General features: G+C 43.3%; 1 protein-coding gene across 1 annotated transcript in view; it reads right to left on the bottom strand.

The window, feature by feature from the left end:
• dhtkd1 (dehydrogenase E1 and transketolase domain containing 1) overlaps window positions 1–23289 on the bottom strand; it is a 57595-nt gene that overhangs the window by 12539 nt on the left and 21767 nt on the right. The window contains exons 6-14 of the mRNA XM_084334984.1: window positions 23028–23199; window positions 20821–21019; window positions 8050–8362; window positions 5695–5779; window positions 4268–4407; window positions 3026–3176; window positions 2371–2477; window positions 1728–1892; window positions 1428–1510 (exon numbers count right to left, since the gene is read on the bottom strand). Coding sequence (XP_084191110.1) covers window positions 1428–1510; window positions 1728–1892; window positions 2371–2477; window positions 3026–3176; window positions 4268–4407; window positions 5695–5779; window positions 8050–8362; window positions 20821–21019; window positions 23028–23199 — 1415 coding nt within the window. The remainder of the gene's footprint in view (window positions 1–1427; window positions 1511–1727; window positions 1893–2370; window positions 2478–3025; window positions 3177–4267; window positions 4408–5694; window positions 5780–8049; window positions 8363–20820; window positions 21020–23027; window positions 23200–23289) is intronic.

Here is a 23289-nt window from a genome sequence, read left to right as displayed (position 1 = left end):
AATAAACAAATCTTATAATCTTATTATAATCTTATTATAAATTAGAAAAAGTCAAGAGTACATAAACAAAAAGTGTTCAGTCAATCAATATACATACGGTATATACAATACAGAGTACAGAGTATCATATGAAAGACAATGAGACTAATTGCCTCTAGGGATGGAATGCCACCCATTTCATGGCAATCACATTCACAGGTTTGGTGTAAACTCCCTCCCTCAGACCATCAGAGACTCTACCTCACTCTCCACCTTCAAATCCAGACTCAATCCCTACCTGTTCTCCCAAGCATTCAACCTTCCTTACCCATAACCACCCTCCTCCAACTCGCCACCATTTCCCCCTGCCCCACGTTCTCTCCTCTCCTGCCCCCCCCCCCCCTTGGTTTTCCCTTACACTCCTCCCGACTGTCTCCCCTACTCACTCCCGTATTTGTTATCCGTTACTCGTGGTTTTATGTTTCCTGTGTATTCTTATTGTCCTCCGTTTCCCTCTGGTTTTGTTTCTTTGTTTTCTTTTTTTTGCCTATTGTCAGCGACTATACAAAGCGACTATACAAAGCGCTATACAAAATAAATGAATTATTATTATTATTATTATTAAACGGTGCTCTGCCTGAGTCAGACCATCGTTCACACCAAACCTGAGAGGAGGGAGCAGGGAGCTCTGTGTCTATTCCATCACATCCAACCACCCACTGTAGTTGAACACACCAAACCTAACGACCGGCTATTGTTATGCTTATGCGAGGTAGCCAGGTACACGCGACGAGTCGAGTGCAGCGCGTTCTTGAGTGCATGTGCGTGCACATGCTTCTGCTCACAAAAGCTGGTTGCACGGCGTGCAACCCCATCCCATGAGCAACGCATCCCTGGCTGTAGTGTGGGTGTAGCATCTCTCCGAGTGCCATTCTAGTAGAGTTTGGATTACTTATTAGAAGAGGGGTTCCCACCCTTTTGTGACAAGTGACCCCAAGTTGAGGTTGGACCGTTTCTGTGACCCTCAACAGTTAAAACACAAGTTGTACCTAAATAACTACCAAATATCAGTACAGTAATTTTATTTGCATTCGGATTTTTTCCTGGCATCACATTTTAATTTCAGGGGGAGCCTATGAGGGTCCCAGCTCCATGTGGGTTGGATTTTAAAACCTTAATATACTGTGAATTTCTCCAGACGTCTCTCGGTAGAGCCTGAGGTGTGGCCAGCAGTAGTGACCCCTCCCCTATACACACTGAAATGAAACCCACACATCAGACCAAAACAACCAAAATAAACGTAAACAAAGTGTAATAACCAGAGGGGCTCTTTTTCCCAGAGGTCTCCGCTTGACGACACTACAGATGCTACCTTTACATGACCGATATGACCTGCAGGAGGAGAGGTGCCGTCATGCTCATTAGTGATTATGTGGTAGATTCTGTACCTTTCAGCTGACACTGAAGTGTCTCCTATCACTGGTTTGAATGTTGTTCCCGGTGCCAATTCAGCCAGGCTGGACACCGCCCCCTGGGGACCACACAGAGAACATTATTCACACTTAAGAAAATATCATAGAAAACATCCCTTTTCACGTATATGTCCTCATAACCACCTCTATTCTTGCCAATATGCTAAAAAGAATATTTTCGGTCATGGTAATGTAAGCACGACTCAGGATAAAGATACAATGACATACAGTATGTTATGGTAATAACAAGAGGCGCTCCTTCAACACAAAACCTACAGAGAATCGCAGCAGTGTCTTGGGTCCAGCGACGATGAGAGGTTTGCGGAAGTTACGGATCATCTGCCGCCTCAGCAGGTGGAAGTACTGAGCTGGAGTGGTGGGGTTGACGAGGCCCATGTTGACGTTGTCACCATCCACCCCTTCCTCTTTACTGTCAGTCATCTGAGAGACAAAATAAACACCCAGGAGTCAGTGATTTACAGCACAACTCGTGTGAACCAAACAAGGTGTTTTTGGTTTGTGATTGAAAATGGGGAACACCACTCATTTTAAAAGGTGCCATAAAATGAATTTGTGGAGTCATAAAATGTCATAAGAGTGACTAAACACAAGGTAATTTTGCTGCCCTGGTGGTTGTTGTCTTCACCCTGCTGTACACTCTGCCCCAGATTGGCGGTGTCAGAGTGTGCAGCATGGTGACAGAGTGTGAGAGCTCCCACAAACAGTCAGCCAGCGTCAGTGTCCCATTGATTGTCTATGGAGCAGCTGATCCAGGTGCCCTCTCCTTGGATTCTACATTGAAGAGAGTGGTGCATGTTCTGTCCCGGGGGACACAGGAAGAACGTGCTCTATGTGAATTCTTAAAGAATGGGTGGCATTCCCCTTTAAGCTGCAGTGGACGAGGTTTGAACGGACAGACCTGGAGGAAGCGCTCCATGCGGCAGGAGGAGTGTTCGGGTCCTGCTCCGTCGTAGCCGTGGGGCAGCAGGATCACCAGGCCACACTGAAGCAGCCATTTGGCCTCACCTGGACGACACGAGAACACGTATTATTACTGCTGCCCACGTGTGGAAAGTACATCTGGGCGACTGAATAAGAGATATCACAATCATCCGAAAAATTCTCCCCCTGCTAGATATAAATCACAATATCGCAAACAGAAACTGTACATTTTAAATCGACATTCTAAAATATTTCAAATTTTCTTTATTTTCTTTTATTATATATTTTATATCTTTTTTTTGTGCCATTTTTTGCAGTGTGGAGTTCTTTCTCCTGATTGGATAAAGTGGTAACAGGATACCAGAACATTTATTTTCTGTTTACTGCAGAGTGGAGGGACTGCAAGACCCATGTTACTGACCAAACACTCTATATCAGTGATGGCTGTCGGAATGTAGAGCTAACATAACAAAAAAACAATTACAGCACCTTTTATTTAGACAAAACGGAATATCACAATATAAAAAAAAATATATATATATATATAATAATAATAATAATAATAATCCAATAATACGATCACATTGATAATATTGTGTTATCGCACAGCCCTAGTTGACCTAGGAGCTTACCTCCAGAGATGAACGTATCAAAGATTATCTGTGCTCCGTTGAAGAAATCTCCGAACTGAGCCTCCCAGATGGGCAGCAGCCTGGGCTGGGCGATGCTCATGCCATACTCAAACCCCAGCACTGCTTCCTCAGAGAGTGGACTGTTGCACACCTGTTCAAACACACATAGGTAAAGCACAGTGTGTGAATGAGTGCTAACCCACAACATAGTGCATACTAGGGCGGCTACGTGGTGCAGTGGGCAAGGCGCTCACCACGAATACTGGAGACGCTGGGCTAGCCTGTTCGAGCCCAGCGCTCCACATTGCTTTCAGTTTAGCTGGTCGTCCGCACTAATACACATTGGCAGTATTAGGGGGTGGGAAACTGAAGGGTGGGGATCGGGCGTTGTGGACAGCGACTCCTACAGGTCGGTTGGTGCGCCTGCGCAGTAGAATCAGGAAGCGATGGGGGCGGCGCCCCTCCAAAGCGCAGACCCCTGACGCTGAAAGATCGCGCCGCGCAGGTGAAAAGATGCGACTGCTGTTACCTCGAGTATCGGAGGGGACTCGTGCTATGTATGACTTAGTCCACATTGCAGCCGGCTTGTGGGAGGCAAGAAACAGCGTTCGAGACAGGGGAGGGTTGAATTGGATAATACGAAATTGGGATGGGAGAAAAATAGAAAATGGGAGAAAAAGTGGATAAAAAAAAAACATAGTACATACTAGACTAGGTGTGGGTAAATATTACCTACGTAATAAGTAACATCCACAGTGAGCTACTATGCGTGTAGCTTTAAAAGCCATTACCATAGATATATATAGAACACTAGATAGCTTAAGGCGGAGTCACCAGCGTCACTGAACGGCCGCCATCTTGCCCAGGTCAGCCTTGAGTGAGCTGCACAGACAAAAATACTCATAACTCGCTGAAATATTGACGGATTTACAAACGGGTTGGTTTGCTATAAACATCAAAGATGTAGTTATGATACTGCATACTTATAAAAAAAAATTAAAGATGTTTTTTTTTTTACAAACCGCTTGAATCATAGCCACGTTAATAATGCTTGTAATAAACCAAACCGTTTGTAAATCAGTCAATATTTCAGCGAGTTATGAGTATTTTTGTCTGTGCAGCTCACTCACTCTCACTCAAGGCTGACCTGGGCAAGATGGCGGCGGTTCAGTGACGTCGCTCTCCATTGGCCGGCAGCGCGGGTAAGCCATCTAGTGTTCTATATATATCTATGGCCATTACCTCCAAGAAGCCTTTCTGCTGAGGGTCAATGTGGTTGAGAGGGATGTGCATGTCATTGGTCTCCTGGCAAACAAGCATGGCATGCCTCTGGCTGAACGTGCCCCTCCCAACATCCTGTCCACTGATGCGAATGTTGAAGCCTGGAGACGAAAGCAAAAACGCATTAGGAGGAGTTCATTCATTCATTCATACAGTCATAACCCCACCCTCTTAACACATTGGGGACGTAGCACGGATATATCCGGCTTTCGAATCCATGCGTTGTGGACAGAATCACGGAGATATCCGTGGGAAGTTGTTATTGCTTTTATTCCATTTTAATAACCTGTTCAAGGTCGCCGAGCGGCACTACAGATCTTTCCTACTCTATGAATTCGACAATGTGCAATACCGGCCAGATCCTCTTAGGGGCGCTATTGCGCTACTGCAATGTGCCCTGTGGGCGAACGGATCAGTCTCTTTGTTTTCTTTCAATGGAGTTTTCAGTTAGCAGGATTCTGGATCTGCAGCCTGTAGCTTGGATTACGTTTCGAATCGCAGATTTCACCATGCAATAAGGGGATTTATCATCAGCCAATGGACATATCGATCTACCAGATGGCGATCGATAACAGGGAAATGCTCGGGGGGATCCCACCGGCTCATGGTAAGATCTTTTTCACGTAAATTACAGCCCGATCAGAGCTTGCTATGATACTCAACCAGCCGACCAGCGTATGTGGCTACTTAGACGAACACGGTTATTGGTAATCAATAATAATAAACTACGTCCCGCGCCCCCCCCCCCCCCCCCCCCCCCCTTTCATGCATACATGCTTTGGGATAGTCCGGATCATATGCAGTTTGAGTTATTTCTGTAGCATCTGTCAAACGGAAATGCCATTGGATATAACGTTAGCAGCTATTAGCTCTATAACTAGCCTTCCAGAAAATATACTAGCCCAAATCCGCTATAAAGCTTATATTCACGGCGCTATAAAATGAGAACCTATTGATGCATTTCTTTTTCTTTAAGCCATTTTGAAGGGACGGTTTATGCACTCAATTGACAATGAGAATGGACAGATAGCAATACTATAAAGTATAGATTTAGCTGTACAAAAAGCCACACGTTTGTTTACAAAAGCTGGCCCTCAACCATTATATTAGACGGGCCCCAGTCGCCGCGTTAACGGTGATATAACGCAATATGATATAGCAATACAATTTAAGTTTTTTTGCACTGCAGTTTCTTTGCACCGGACTGTATAAATCCTTGTATATCTTCCTGTACATTTGACTAAATGTTTATTGTGAGCGATGTGTGGTGCTGAATTTCCCTCTGGATTAATGAAGTACTTCTATTCTATTCTATTCTATGACACCCCAGAGTTTCAAAATATATTTCTTATGGACTCCTTGGCATTGAACTCACGATTGACACTGACCTTGGGAAAGGAGAGAGCCAAATGCCAGGGCCTCGGCTGTGGACCAGTCCAGTTTGGTTCCCTCTTCCAACTTCTGTAGTCGAGCCTGGGGTCACAAAAAAACACAACTGTAACATTGTCTGGAAACTATCACTTCAATACATAACCATCCCGCTACCGAAGCTTTGTTCGTGAAAAAAATTATTATACTCGGTCACCGACCCTCATTAACTCATCTGTGATATCTGATTAAAATGTTTATTTTATTTTATTATTATAATTGAATTTTTTACCCAGTAGTTAGCAGGGTATCTTTTTTTTTTTTTTTTTTTATTATGTTTTTGGTAGATGTTTTTATTGTTTTTTTCCGGGCAGTCCGGCAGAGAGAGAGAGAGTAAGTATGGGAGGATAGATGGGGGAAGACATTCGGCAAAGGTCGCCGGGTCTGGGAGTCGAACCCGGGACGGCCGCGTTGCACTTCAGGACAGTTACGTGGTGCGCCACCCTGGCGCCCCGTTAGCAGGGTTTCTGTTAGCCGGTAGTTACCGTTCTTTTCACCGGCAAAATCTGTTGAAGTCAGATGGAAGTTTAACAGGAATTTATCCCATTTGTCACTGAAAGCAGACACATGGACCGGAACCCCCCTCCAATATACAGTTTCTTCCCCTTAGAATGTATATATTCTTTTATGATCTCTTTCTTGTAAACAGTACTGTATATGTGTATGTCTTGCATGTCATAAATGTCTTGATGAAACAGTACTGTATATCTGTATGTTCGTTGTGTATGTCATAAATGTCTTGATGAATTGAAAATGGGGGACCCTGATGTAAAAAACTTTTTCTGGTCTGCAATTGTTTGTATCGAGCCGTACTGTACCCATTCTGAAATCTGTTAATAAAGTTTTCAATCAATCAACCAATTATTTCTAGCGGAACCCCTGGTAGTTAAGACGGTCGCTGACTTTGCACGCTCATCAGTCTTCATGAACGAATGTGTTGAATCCGTTTTCAAAACAAATCACTCATGCGGAAGAACGGTTCTTATTAAACAACACAGAGCAGTTAACCATGTGCTTCATTTTTAGCATTTTGAGAAGAACCATCATTTTCTGAGATAGATATTGTTTGCCTATAATTGTGCTCAACATACCATCAACTGACTAAAGTAACCTGACCAACATTTCACTGTGGACACTGGGAAGTGAGCAGAGGAAGAAAGGACAGGTCGCCATGAGATATTCTGGGAGACGGCTGAGGAGAGAGAGCAGTGCGTCTGTAACAAGGCAGGCGTGGGCATCCAGGTGTGTGTATCTGTGCATGTGTGTGTGTAGTAAACCAAAGACCACTACAACAGAAATGAAGAGACTTTGTTATAATTTGGCAAAGCACAAATACTGCTCTTGTTTTCAATGAGAGCAAACTACCGGTAGTTAAATGTGTTCAGATAAGCATACTTTTATCATTGATGGGGCCGTGCTTAACGGGGCAGTGCTTAACGGTGTAAAATGTTGTTTTACACAAGTCACAAGAAAAGAGATCTAATAAGTAGATTGCAACGAAACCAAAATGCTTCCATACCACTAGGGCTGTCCCCGACTAAGGATTTGGATAGTCGACTATGATTGGCCAAAATTTGCCGTTAGTCGACTATTAGTTGACTAAAAAAGAAAAAAATAAGTATAATATTATTATTATTATTTTATATATTTTGTATCATTCCATTTGGGCTGTGGGGGTGCTTAATGTCTGAATTAGTCAACTGAAAGCTTCTTGTCCTCTGCAAAAGCATGCAATTGGTCCACTGATGGATACATCTTGATATTTGTCTAGTCTAGTGTGTTCATTAGATGGGTGAAATCCTCTTTCAGTGCCTCTGTGCCTGTTTTCGTAGGCAGTTAGCCTCTGGTATGCGTGCCATTAGCGTTAGCCACGCTTCTAGGCCTCTTTTCTTTTGGAAAGAATGATAATTTTTCTTTTTTTTAAAGTATAATTTTTTGTTTGTTTTTGTATTCGACTAAGAGGTCGGCAGTCGACTACGGCTCCTTTCGACCGATTACGGTAGTCGACTAATAGGGGTCAGCCCTACATACCACTGATTTGGGGGAAGCAGGAGGGTCTTCAATTTGATTTGCTCTTCTTCAGTCTCAAAAAGGTTTGCTTACTGACATTAGCCAACAGGAGGACCAACTCTAAAAAAGGGTCCTCACACTCATTCAATAAGAGAGCCTGAAACATCCTTGTATTCAATGAAATTGTCAATGTGGTGTCTATTTATGATACATTTTATATTTTTTACATTCCTTTTTTTTTTTTTTTTTTTTATCACAATCATTACACCCCTAATCTAGAATATCAATGTGCTTATATGCTTTACCTGTACATGGGTCTTCCCCAGGTGGCCATGGACCTGGATCTCCTCAGGGATATCCACAGACTTGGCCCCCACAAACTGCAACAGGGGAACGGGGACCCCCGTGTCCCACATGGTGACCCTGGCCTGAGGCTCCTCCAGACCTGCCCAGCGGCCCTGGAGGTTGCTGGGAGGAGGGCTGTACGTGGCCATGTTGGCCAGCTTGTCGTTCAACATGGCATAGTGTTTGGCCTTGATCTCGCCACGCTCAGAGTCCGTCAACAGGCCCTCGGAGATCAGCTGGTCGGAGTACGAGTCGGGGATGCTCTTCCTGCCCCTGTCAGATGTAATAATAATAATGGCTTGAATTTATATAGTGCCTTTTCACATACCCAAGGCGCTTGTAGCAGGGTGACATGACGAGTGTATCATATATCCATCTCGACCAGGGCGGCCCTGGAAGGGATTATGTGTTTTGGTCGTGGCACAAAGTGGCACATGCACAGCTATGTGACAAATCGGTCAACAAGTATTTAATTTGAATTACTTTCCATCATTGTCCATTGATATAGATATTCATCAGTATAAAGTTTGAACACAAGAGGGCGATACTACACAGGTTCAGTGGTAATCCATCTCTCTGGCACCCGTTTACAACATGCCATAGTGAACCTATTTTCGTTGATATACCTATGCATTAAAAACTAAATCAGAAAAGTCTTATCTTAGCATTTAATGTTCACTATTGCCCATTAGGCCACCATCATCTTATCAACCAGGAAATGCTCACGTGAAACCTAGTTCTTTTTTTTGTATCCACTTTTTCTCCCATTTTCTATATTTTCTCCCATCCCAATTTCGTATCATCCAATTCAACCCTCCCCTGTCACGAACGCTGTTTCTTGCCTCCCACAAGCCGGCTGCAATGTGGACTAAGTCATACATAGCACAAGTCCCCTCCGGTACTTGAGGTAACAGCAGTCGCACTCGCATCTTTTCACCTGCGCAGCTCGATCTCTCAGTGGCGAGGAGTAACGCGTGGGAGGCTCACGCTGCCCCCGACACTTCCTGATTCTACTGCGCAGGCGCACCAACCGACCTGTAGGAGTCGCTGTCCACAACGCCCGATCCCCACCCATCAGTTTCCCACCCCCTAATACGGCCAATGTATATTAGTATGAACGACCAGCTAAACTTAAAGCAATGTGGAGCGCTGGGCTCGAACAGGCAAGCCCAGCGTCTCCGTCATTCGTGGCGAGCGCCTTGCCCACTACGCCACGTAGCCGCCCTCGTGAAACCTAGTTCTATCTGTGAAATTCATATTAAAAGTTGATAAGTGATCTATGCACAAAAACGATTATTTATTCAGTGAATATCAACAATAACAACATTGTGTAGGCTAAGCAGGGTTATGATTATAGGTGAAGTATTTCCAATCTTCACATTAGCCTCATTCACACCTCATCCGTTTAAGAAATACCTCACCGGTTAATTCTAACATTCTTCCAAAGATATCAAGTTATCCTGTTTATGTCCGTACTCCCAATCAATGTTTTATTTATGTTTCTCCTTTGTTCCAGAAACCACAAACCGATTCATCTATCCACTCACCATGATGGCTGCTTTGTATAATACTGGATCATCGTGAACATTGTACCCTGTGACTTAATTCCACTGAAGAAAATCAAATGGTTGACTTGTTGTCTGCTCCTTACCAGAGCCCCACAAGGGATGGGCATCTACCACACCAGACAGTAGTCTACAGCAGTGTTTCCCAAAAGTGGGTCACGGGGCCATTTGAGTGGGGCGCGGATGTGTGTGAAAAAAAAAAGGATTTTTTTTCTGGCTTCTCAGCTCTGGTCCAGCTGAATACAAAGCAGAGGAACAGATTGGCAGAGGAACAAATTGGACATTGAGCATGACCTCAGAGTTGCTTTGTCTACCATCACCCCAGACTTTGAGACTCTTGTCAGGAGCAAACAACATCCCCAGTTATCCCATTAGTTCCCCCAAACTTAGGTCTGTTATGTTAAGCTAAGAAATCAGCTAAGAAGCATTATATTATTATTTATTATTATTTTATTTCATTGGGTTTTTAGCCCTAGTTGCACTTTTGTTGCACTTTTTTGTGTTTATTTCATGTTTTTAACAGTGCATGAAAGATTGTGTATTACTGCAAAAAAAAATATATTGAAATAAAGCATAGTGGTTAAAAAATTTGGGTCGCGACTTAATGACTAAGGAAAATGTTGGGTCCCGAGGCTAGACCAGTTGAGAACCACTGGTCTACAGTACAGTAGAATAGCTTTTATTTTCACAAATTATATAAAATAAATATTTGTACATGATATTTGATTATATGAATATTTTAAATAAGAACTACTACAAGTGCAAAGCGCATGACATCAGTAGCACAATGGGTCCCATTCACTAACATTGCCATAAGATTTCTCTTACGGCAACCACCTTGGAACCACCTAAGATAAACTCGCCGACAATTACACCCGGATTCACCAACGCGTGGCGAGCCCGTCTTAAGTGGCCAAAATTATCACAGCTGCGATGCCCACAATGAGAAACGTCACTCATTGACAAACGTGAACATGCGTTCCCGTTTGCATACAGACACACCTGTCCAGCCCATTATAATGCAAGGACCGTGTGGAAATGGTGGCGGATATAGGTAGCGGAAGCGCTTTGCGACCGATCAAAATAAGATTAGATTAATGTATAGTCATCACACAGCTCGTGGCCACCTGCCGCAGTGCGTGTGCACACATACGCGCGCGCAGTACTGTATAGTCTACGTGCGTAATGAATGAATGGAGATCACAGATACTGCGCTGCCCTAGTACAGTACGTACAGTACACATCTTAGCGTTACATCTCCACAGAGCCCAGTCCACTCGACTCTGGCGGCCTTAATATGTGTACCAGGGTTTCCGTTAGAATTTTTTTGCAGGTCTGAGTGTCCGGTAGATTTCAATCTACCGGACAAATGGGATAAATTCCGGTCAGAGTTTATTGAGCTTAAAAACAATTGATAGGCCTATGTAAAGAATGACATCCTCAAGGCATTTATAATATTTTAACTTAAAACTAGGCTACTTTTGCGTATATACAGTCATTAACACTTTGATTGCCTAAGGCTAAATTCATGATATACCATAGGTTGCCAGCTCTATTTGTCTATGGATAAGTACCCCTTCTTTGCAGGGCTATAACTTTTTAAATTCTACTGCTAAATTGCCATTATTATGGCCCATTCAAAGTCCTATATGTATTGTTCATTGTGTAGCAACGTTAAACTTTTTCATTCACATATTCATAGTAAAATATGGTCTAATGTATAAGTATGTTTTCATCTCTTTCTGCAGCTTTCTCCAGAACGTGATCTATAGCCCCAAATGCATTATATTGATGATGAAATACAGTTTGATGGCAATCGGCGCGATATAAAAAAAATTCAATTGGACGTACTTCTAGAAGTTTCTACGTATGATCTGATGCTGACCGGATGGGCGGGGGATCGTTTATAATTCCGTGGGCAGCGTTATATCATTCATCTAGTGTGGGTCATATGTTCATCAGAGCAGTTTATATCGAACACGTTCAAAAATAACGCTGAATCTTACCGTATCTTCCTCACGCCGTTGGACGATCAGCGTGGTGTAGACCGTTTTCGATTATGGGATGTTTATCCAGATTAACCATTTTCAGGTTGTATAATACTATATACGTCCAAATAACGTTGTTTATTGAGTTAGGGCGAGCGATTGATCATCCAGTGTGTTGAGATGGAGTCCGGCTACTGATCGCGAGTGCCTGGAGCACATAGGATGAGCACTTCCTGTTTGGCGAGCCCCTCCCTCTTGGCCGATCTGCCGATCGGCCACCAGATGGCGCTCTCGAACCGTTAAACAGTTGATGGGAGCTCACCAGTACATCTCAGGGCTCCGGAAAGAAAATATGATTTCGATCACAGATTTTTGAAATATTGATATCAAAGACGAGTTACGGCGTCTTCGGCAACTTGAGCATGGCGGGGAAGGACGCCTAAAAACGTCTTCCGGCAGCCAAAGTGTTTTAATATATTCCAAATAAAATAAGTCCCTCGAGACTTCGTGCTGCTGCCGACTTGAGGTGTCGGTGGGCAGTCTGCCCGACATTAATAAACAGCAGTCTGTTATAATCACATTTTTATGAGCTAACGAATTCCGTTATATTGGACATTTGTATTAATTATATCAAGCGAAGAACTGAGAAATTTGGCAGAGAGAGATGGCAACATTATCGTGGGTTTGCGTGATGTATATCTCCACCTCCCAACGACTTGGTGCTGGTCATAATGTCATTACATTTGTTTCATCGTTGCATCACCAAGCAGCCGGTCTAATAATGACATCGCTGTTGTCAGCGCGAGCTTGCTGCTCCTAGATTTGCGAGAAGCTTCCAGCTGCAGACCCACAGAACAGCTGTGTTTTTAGGTCCGGTCTGGGGACCGCTAAGCAGCGCCCCCCACCCAACAGCTGAATTGCCAATGGCTGAATTGGAGTACTGCACTCTGCCGGCAAAGCTGGCGGGTTCTGTGGGTCTGCAGCTGCATGCTTTTCGCAAATCTAGCAGCAAGCTCTCGCTGACACAGCGTTGTCATTAGACCGGCTGCTTGGTGAAGCAACGATGAAACAAATGTAATGATTGTTTCGTTCATCGCATAGGCTATTTAATTTTAGCCTATTTTAATACAATTCAAATAATCAAATTGTGCTTAGAGGGAATTATTTTCACTGGACATTATGACCGGAGAGATTAAATATGTCGGACTTCAACAGATTTTGCCGGTCAAATACCGGTAATTACCGGCTAACGGAAACGCTGATGTGTACTGTACGTATAAGGCAGAGCCATTATAGTATCTACAAAATCCTAACAAGTAATTAGAATAATATAAGCCTACTGTTCATTCATTAGACACGTAGGCTATACAGTGTGCGTGTGTGTGTGGCGCAACAAGACGGTATAAATGTGGAATATTAATACAATCTATTCCACTATAGATATATCCAAGCGATTAGCTTTAGTTCTTATTTATTTATCCACTGTAATTTGCAGTGTTGGTGTAGTAGGCTACATAGTGTATTTCAATATCTGTTTTATTGATTAATGATATGAAAGAATGCAGATTATAGCTATATAAAACGAAAAATGTCTGTCCCATTGTGCCAATCAATAGGATATATTGCATGTTGGCTATAACCTGCATTCTTTCAAATGTATAATTAATAAATAAAACAGATATTTAACAAATAAGAAATACAAATGCCACAGAAGGCATTAAATAATTATTATTTTCTATCATTTCACAATAATTGCATAATTGTGTTTGAATATCTGAGTACCGTAAATCCTCAAATATAGGACGGGTCTTCTATTTACCTCAGCTGCAAAGAGCACCAGGCCTTTATTAGAGAAAGGCTTATATAAGAGGCAGGCCTTAATTTAAAAAAATGACACTCATGGACATAATCCCTTCATTTTCAGACTTTTATTGCATTATTATAATTTTTTTTAATACGTACATTGTCTGTCTACATTTATTTAGACTAGCATTGGTATTTTTTATTTTTATTTATTATTATCTTTTTCCCCCTCCTTTTTCCGATTTTTCTCCCATCCCACCCTTCCTGGTTGTTGCGCACTTTCCCCTACTGTTGGTCCGAGAGGCCGGAGACTGTCACATGCTTTCCTCCGACGCATGTGCAGCCTGCCGGCAGCCAGCCTGGCCGCGCAGATTCTCACTGGGAGAGTGTAACGTGTGGGAGGCCGCACTACCTCTCTCCAGATCCTACCCTCGCTGAGCAGGCGCCCCGACCGAACTGTAGGGGTCGCTGTCCACAACGCCCAGGACCCACCCGCCAGCTTTCCCACCCTCTAATACTGTCAATTGTATTAGTGTGAACGGCCAGCCAAGCTGGTGACAACGCCGGGAGCTGGATTCAAACACGCGAATCCAGCATCTCCGGCGTTGGTGACGAACGCAATCTCCGCTACGCCACCTGACCGCCCAGCATTGGTATTTAAATATTGAGTGCAGTTGAGTAATTGTGGGATTAACGTAATTCACACACTGAACTGTCTATACTAGGTTGTGGGGTCCGGGGACGGTTTAGCGTGTGGTACCTTCTCGACTTCCTCAATCATAGCCATCATGGTCTGTAATGTGTCAACTGGACAACGCCAGCCTCGTCTGCCAATGCCATATAAATAGCGAACGTTAACGTTTGCAAACGAAGTCAACGTCATCCAGCTGACACCACAGATCTAACGTTAGATATTATGACAACGTTAGCTAGCGCTAAAGCTAACCAGAGGGACACGTTAATGTACGGTAGTCAGTGTAGCGGGAGGCAGCACTTGATTTCCATTGGCAAGAGTTTCTCATTCTATATCACGACACGGAAAAAAAAAAAAAAAATTTGCGACCTTATATTAGAGACCGGCCTGTGTTTGTCTAAATGCATCAACACCCCCGTCCATTATAAGAGGCCCCTCCTAGGCGGCTACGTGGTGCAGTGGGCAAGGCGCTCACCACCAATGCAGGAGACGCTGGGTTCGAGCCCAGCTCTCCGCATTGCTATCAGCTTGGCTGGTCGTTCATACCAATACAATTGGCAGTATTAGGGGGTGGGAAGCTGATGGGTGGGGATCGGACGTTGTGGACAGCGACTCCTACAGGTCGGTTGGTGCGCCTGCGCAGCAGAATCAGGAAGCGACGGGGGCGGCGTGCCCTCCAAACGCAGATGCTGAGAGATCGCGCTGTGCAGGTGAAAAGATGCGACAGCCGCTTCCTCGAGTACCGGAGGGGACACGTGATGTAAGGCTTAGTCCACATTGTAGCCGGCTTGTGGGAGGCATGGACTAACAACGTTCGAGACAGGGGAGGGTAGAATTGGACGATACAAAATTGGGATGGGAGAAAAAAGTAGATAAAAAAAAATAAGAGGCCCCTCCTTTATTGGAGGTCCCTCCTCTATTTGAGGATTTACGGTAATTAAGTAATTATACATTTGTCCAAAATAGCTGGTTCAGATATGGTTAATCCAGCTGCCCTGTGATCAGATGAATCCATATTATTTATTTTCGGACATCAAATGTGTCATTGAGGCATGACTTTAAATATAAAACGTAGTTTTTTTATCATACAAATTGTCATATTTATTTAAATTATGATTAATTAATTCCAAGGAGGCCTGTAGAGTTGACATGAAGGAATCACTATGATTCCTCCCAAATAAATCCCTTAAGAATACGGCACACACCAGTCTGTCAATTTAAGACTGCTATTCAGCGATTCTAAATCCTGCTCTTAGTTAGGACCGAAGCCAAGACAAGGGACGGTTGGTGAATCCCAAAATCGGCCCTAAGATGTCTTAAGTGGCGCCAATACCAAGATTTGTCAGATCTTTTGTCCTAAGTCCGTTGGTGAATGCGACCCAATGACTCATCAGGTGAACATTTCCACACATTACGGTTAGTTTATTTATCCAAAGCGCCTTTCAACTTCTGTACAACAAGTCAGCAGGAAGGGTACAACTCTGGCAGCTACAGTAAGGGTCAGTAAGATTGTTCGTCAAAGAGTGTTGAACTTAAGTGCTACAGTCTTGAGTGCATAATAGTATAGACATATTAGCATAGTAGATAGTGATATAGGCAATGTAGATTCCTTAGTAGCAGAGTGCATACTAGTAAAAGACAGTACAAAGGTTTCCCTTCTTCATTTCAGATATCGATTGAAGAGGTGTGTTTTTATTCAACAAATTGGGCGGGTTTCGGCTGTCCTAACTGTGGTGGAAAGTTTGTTCCACCATTGTGGAGCAAGGACTGAGAATAGCCTGATCTTTGATGACATAATACATTTGTTACACAATACACAACCCTTGTTGTCAATTCAAACAGAGAACACAATTTCTACTCCTGCGATGGCCTTCAAATGCAGACGGGCAAAAAAACTATTTCCCCCCTTTCAGTGTTTCTCTTTTAATCCTTTAATCTGAATTCTTGAATTTCCTCAAGGGGATTAATAAAGGAACATTTGACTCTCCCGCTGCACTCCGTTGTCATGTCTCCTGTTGTTTCATGACGTATGTCATGTATTGTCATAAATTGAAATTTATTTGAAGGATAAACCGCTTGAGATATGCTATCTCGTTTTCGAGGGGGTCCTTAATGTCATGATATATATCTGTATGGCCCCCGTAAATGTACAAACCCCCCCTCCCACCCACCCACCCCCTCCTAATGTACAGTTCCCTCCCCTTCGTATGTATATATTTTCTGTTAGGATAACAGTACTGTATATTTGCATATCTTGTATGTCACAAATGTAACAGTACTGTATACCAGACATGTATGTCAGAAATGTCAAGATATATATCTGTATGTTGCGTATGTCATTAATGTCATTATGAATTGAAAATGGGGGACCCTGATCTAAATAAGACGAAAGTCTTTCTCTGGTCTGCATCCCCTTAACTCAATTTGATCGTCACCAACGGCATACGTTGTGGAGTAACGTTACACACACATGTTGCGATCTAGGTGAAGTCATGGTTGGATCACAGCAGGATTGATATTATATGGTCCTTACCTTCACTAGGATGTACCCCAAAAAGAATATTCCAATTTTCTGATCGCGAGTCCAAGTACCGGAGACATTTGATCGACGCACAGGCCAAGATATGTTTCAAAGGGTGCTCGATACTGCCACCTGGGTGGATGCGGCCGGTATTGCACTTTGGCATTCTCAGGATGATTCCCCATGTTAACACAGTGTGCCTGTAATGAATGGAAATATCGAATAAAAGAAATAACGATGAAAACCCGACTATACTCGGGTCTGGCGCTGAACGGTCGGCGAGATAACACGACTATCATCGGGTCTGGCGTCCAAAGAGTTAACAAGTGTGTATTGAGCTGTACTGTATTGTACCCATTCTGCAATCTGTTAATAAAGTTTTCAATCAATCAATCAATCAATCTGGACTTGTGTGAGTTGCCATTGCATTGTGCGTTCTGTTGCATGTTCCTGTTCAATGCGAGGACAATATATGGCAGAAGAGTATGCTGGGAACATTGATTTGCTCATTTAACCATGATAACGAAAATCTGATCAGAGAAAGTTACCCTTCATCTTCTATTATAGTTCACTTATTGAGACACTGGAATGCCTGATTTAGACCTCTTTATGTTTCATTGTGGCCAGTGTGTGTAGTACCCTCAAGAATATGTGAATATTTTGTGTTTATTTTTTGCAATTGTTTATATATTATTATTATTATTATTATAAGCATTGTAGAATACTTTATTTTGCCAGCTGTTAACAAGGTAAACATTTAAGTATTCAAAGTGAGAACATAAGTAATTAATTTCACATTTATTGTGAGAAGAAGCTTTAGTTTATTAGGGATGAGAAGAGCGGAACAGATTAGTCCAGGTGGTGTTGCGCCAGGTTCCCTAAGGTTCCGCCCGCTCCTCAGAGGAATTTTGGAAAGAGAAACAACGGTTTGCGTCTTCATTCCGTGATACCTATGTTTTTCAGGTCAGTACACTGTGAAAAGTACAAAGTACCTCCTAAAGCTAAACGTTATGTAGCATGAATGTAATTAGTATTTCTAACTGATTTTAGTATTTTATATCGTATATTATATTTTATATAGTATGAGTGTGCATAGCGGCATACCGCAGCATTTTTAGAAAATGACGATTGTCACGTTCTAAGTTACAGACGGCGCGCACACATGCCAATGGGTCATTGAAGGCACTTTAGTATTGTTTGAATTTTGTATATTGAAAAATGTTTGTTCAATGCTGGGGCCCTGAACACTTGACAAGTATTTTGAATAAGGTTATTTGTTATCCGTGAATTTAGTTGTAAGGTTTTATGAAGTACCGTACATTTCACAAATACACTTAGTCAATGTTTAAAGTAGGAATGGAATACAATTTTGTGAAGTTTGAGTCTAGCTAATATTTTTAGTTAACACTTCCAGTGCCACGCCTCTTACTCCTCATTGGCGCCTCATGCCACCCATTAACCCAGTGTTTCTCAAAGTGGGGGGCGCGCCCCCCAGGGGGGGCGCAGAGGCATGACAGGGGGGGCCTTGAGATTTATTAAAAAAAAAAGAGAAAATCCCCAGAAAATTATCACTAAAGTGCTATCTGTTGCAGCTGCACTGTTCTCCATGAAAATACCATTTCTCAAAATCTGAAAATCATTATTTAATAAAACACAGAAAAGGATCACCAAGTTACTCTGGATAAAAAAAAAACTTTACAGACAACATTGAGACAAAGCTTCCTGACACATCTCCATCCAAACTCTTGGAAGAACTCTTTGAAATCTCATCTGATACCACCTAGAGAGCTAGTTTCAGAGTGTGGTGCTGAGTACCAAGTATCTCATCTCATGGCCCACCAAGTATCTCATGATGCAGCAGTTAAGGTGTTGATACCATTCAGCACCACATACAGTATCTGTGTGAAGCTGGCTTTTCATCCATGACAGCTCTGAAAACAAAATATAGGGCCAATTTGAAAGGTCACGATATTGGTGTTATTTCAATAAATTTAAACATGGCCCATTTCATGACTATTTTGGTCCGCCAAAGGGGGGCCTGACAGAAAAAGTTTGAGAAGCACTGCATTAACCCCATGTAAACGGTCACCTTGTTTGTAAAGCTATAACCATATTCTATATTATAGCTATGGATACAGTACTATAGTCATTTGACACTGGGTTTCTTCCGTTGCATTATAAACGACCCCCCCCCCCCCCTCCGGTCACCAGCAGATGACCAGTCATGACGTTTAGGATCATGTACATGTGACCTTTTTTATATAACGTTAATCGGTATCAAACTGCATTTGATCATCTAATATATGCATTTATGGCTATAACTCACGTTCTATGAAATACAGCAGAAAACGATCAAAACATATTTATACTCTGGACGGTATTTTAGTATGAATGTGTGAATGAAAAAGTAAAACGTTCCTACATCCTGAACGATAGATAATTGATGTTGAATGGGCCATAGTAATGTCAATTTAGCAATACAATTTAAAAAGTTATAGCCCTGCAAAGAAGGTGAACATCTCCATAGACAAATAGAGCTGGCAGAGGACGGTTTAGGATGAATCAAAGTGGTGGCGGAGAATGGATGGCACTCAACCGTTGGCCGTCACAAACGTGTAAATCAGTGATTGGCAACCAATGTGTTAATGAATATTCCCTATGTAGTTTAACTCAATCAGCGCCAGCCCCGAGGATAGTCGGGTTATCTCGCCATGCGTTGAGCGCCAGGACCCCCGAAATGTGGCTGGGGGAACTGATTCACTCAGCATGAATGGACTATAGGTAGGGATGGGAATCGAAAACCGGTTACCGTTGGGAGCCGGTTCCTAATTGTCCGATTCCTGGAATCGCATGCCTCCGTGACTATCGATTCCTCTTATCACTGCCATGTTTTTGACAGTTGCGCATTTTAAAACAATAACTTTAGCTCCCCGCACGCAGCCATGGCAGACTATTTGATTCCTTGGCTTAAGGGCGCGAAATTGCCTGGGTTTTGGTGCATATGCTCCCGAAATGCTCCCGCTGTTTGACTGTTTCTATGTGCAGTGAAAACTACTTCAATGCTTTGCAACCTAGTCAGTCATTCATTTAATTCGGGGTAAACTAGCGTTAGCCACGGAGCTAAGGCTAGCTAACCTTGCTAATACACACACACACACACACACACACAGAGAGAGAGCTGATCTGACTAAAAAGGGTGGGGGCAAGCGGGGAGGGAGCCGTCGGGAGGAGCCCTTTGTGTGTGTGTGTGTGTGTGTGTGTGCGCGCGCTGGTCTTCTGAAAGACCAGATGACAGGACTAAAAAGTCAGAGGAATAACATCCTGTTGAATGCAACTACAGTTCAATAGATTAAATTAGTTATACATTATTTTATTTGATGTAATACCAGCCGCATCCACCCAGGTGGCAGTATCGAGCACCCTTTGAAACATTATATCTTGGCCTGTGCGTCGATCAAAAGTCTCCGGTCGGACTTTTCTTTGTCAGGCAAGTGGAGCGGTTGTCCCGGATCGGATTGAGAAGCATGAAATGCTCCCGATGCATGATGTGTGGCGGATTATGTTGGCGACACGATCGACACCAATACTGGGACTCGTGATCAGATAATTGGAATATTCTTTTTGGGGTACATCCTAGTGAAGGTAAGGGCTATATGATATCAATCCTGCTGTGATCCAACCATGACTTCACTTCGATCACAACATATGTGTGTAACGTTACTCCACAACGTATGCCGTTGGTGACGATCTAATATAATATACATATTATGTAGCGCAGTATAAATATGTATGCAATACATTGTTATTACTCAAACAATTTTCACTGTGCTCCTAAATGTCTTTGTGTACTCCTAATTCTTTTTCATTTAGGAGCACATGTAACATAGAGCCCTGACCCAGAGGAATAGGCTGAGTATATGTGTACGTTTTCTGTTTCAGACCGGACAACACTGTAGAATGAAGCTCATTTGGATATAAAAAGTAGGTGTGTTGCAGAGATTTGCACTCACCCTTCTATTTTATATTACAGTTCATTGGTTATTTATACAGGGGAACTGCATTAGGGCTACATTTCCAAGCCCTAAAACCATTCGTCAGCGTGTTTATTTGTTCATACTACATAATGGAATACAAAAGAGCATTAAAAGAACTTGACTGACCGGATGATCTTGTACATAGCAGGGTTGGTGAAGAAAGGCTCGTCCAGCTCGTTGTGGCCCCACTGGCGGTAGCACAGCAGGTCCAAGACGACATCTTTCCTGAAACGCCGCTGGTACTCTACCGCTAGCCGCGTGGCCCTCAGCACATCTTCAGCATTGTCGCCGTTTACATGGATCACAGCAGAGCCCACCATCTTACCTGTGACACAAATAGGAAATGTAGTTATGCCAGCCGCCCACTGGTTAGCGCCATTTTCCATATGCGCCAAGGGGACACATTTTGCAGCAAACTAACAAAGCGACAGATGAGGTTAAATCACCTGTCATCACCCTCCTTTACATAAGCAACCTATGATGTACAGTTGTTTTGTTGAAAAAGGTTTGGGTACAAGACGGTGTACTTTATGAGGTAAGATATGGTGATCACCTGACCACATCTCTTGGTGGAGAGAAACCACCAAATTGCATGCCTTTTTCGTTTTCTCTCTTTTCTCTCAAATGACAACTTTCCAAAAATTACTATTAAAACCACTTTCTCAGCAGAATTCTACCTGCAATTTGGCAGGTTGCGGTGGCAATGTTAAGCCTGGCAATGCTTGCAACATTATAGGTTTAGAGAGTCGGGACGCAAGTGTAATCTTCAAGTGCATGGTACTCAGTTTTGTCAAAATCGTCTAATGTGTGCATTCTAACGAATGAAACACAAATCTGTGAAATATGACGTTATGTGTGGGGTCATCATTTCAATATTGGTTAGGATTTGGAATATCTTCTAGTGCGTGCCAGGCATTACTCCTGCCCTTGTATATGTATGTAGGCTACTAATCGCAGGTAGGCTCCGTCTTAACTGTCAAGACAGTTATGTCATGTTGTCTACGTTTCCATGTCCCAAAAATGGCTTTATCCTGATGTAGATCATGCAGTGTTGCTGTTTTGTCTCAAGACTGGTGTAGAGTCCAGGGCAGCCAGTTGATGTACTGTGACCCATTTACCCAAGCGCAGCGGACTAAGTGTGTCTACCACCGCAGAGACACTGGTATCGAATCCAGCTGTCAGCGGTGCCTCCGGCTTGGCCGGTCGTCATACTGACACAATTGGCAGTCTCAGCAGGAGGGAAGCCGGTGGGTGGTAATCTGGTCGTTGTAAACAGCGACACCTACAGGTCGGTCAGGGCGCCTGCACAGCGAGGAAGGGATCTGGGTGAGGTAGTGTGCCCTCCCACGTGTTACACTCACCCAATGAGAGTCCTCGCTGCCAGGTGAAAAGAGGCTGCTGGCTGTCTCCTATGTATCGGAGGAAGCATGCGATAGACTTCAGGGCTCCCTAGACCGGCAAGTGGGGGGCAAATGCGCGCAACGACCAGGAAGGGGAGGGGGGAATTGGCATAACGACTAAGAAAATACAAGAAAAATAGGAGAAAAAGTGGATAAAAAAAATTATGATATAGCCTTTGTTCTATCCTATCTTTCATGCAGGAACTGATAGCTGGACGGAGCAATATTCCAGCAGGTTGGTGGTGTGGGGATGGTGGCATGGGGCAAAGCTTCACTTATGAAAATAGTTGTGGTTATGATATTACTTACAAGCTAACCCCCACAGAATTAACCACATCATCAAAACATGACATCCCTGTCCTGAAATTCCGGCAGTCCCATTTACACAGACACTGAGGTGAACCCACCCCAGAAATGTGACTACCTTTGCTGGTGGCTTGATGCCGGATCAACCGTGGATTCAACAGTAGCCTAATTTCCCACCACTTCCTCCAAGCCAGCCGCCACTCCCGCCTCACAGTCCATCACATCTCCCAGATAGCAAAACTGCTTCACCTCCTCCAGCACCTCTCCTCCAACCACTAGACCACCATCTCCAACTACCTCCTCCCTCTCACACGTGGGGCATCTAAAATCCCTCACTCCCCTCAGATTTTCCAAACCTGAACATCTTTGGTGACACCATTTGTCACATTCTATACACAGCACAGAGCTTACTCCCAACTCCTCTTCCACAGACTCCACATGGGTATCTTCCTGACTGAATCCTCTCTCCTTCACTCCCTGTTATCATTACCTTCGTCTTGTCGATATTTATCTTCATTCCCCTCTTCTTCATTCCATCCCTCCACTCAACAAACATTATCTCCTTTACACTCTCCTGTGTAAAAGGGGCTATTGTGAATCTGTACATTCCCAAAGTAAACGTCTTACCAACATCACTGCAATACAAGGAGGATCTCGCTCTCTCAGATGGAGTGGTATAACCCACTTGGTTGTTCACAATGAGGTGAATGCTCCCTCCAACTCTGTAGTGGGGGAGGTTTGCAATAGTGAAGGTTTCTGGAACAATCCCTTGACCAGGGAATGAACCATCACCATGGACCTGTGGAGGGAGAAAGGTTACTTTTGAGAATTATTCCCCGTCAAGCTTGGAGATGCAACTATCTTGATATTTTTTCCAATCATTTAAGTG

This window comes from Notolepis coatsorum, assembly GCF_963971535.1.
Source record: "Notolepis coatsorum genome assembly, chromosome: 18".
Classification (NCBI taxonomy): Eukaryota; Metazoa; Chordata; class Actinopteri; order Aulopiformes; family Paralepididae; genus Notolepis; species Notolepis coatsorum.
The sequence above is the reverse complement of the archived record's forward strand: the minus strand, read 5'-3'. Positions and strand labels throughout refer to the sequence as shown.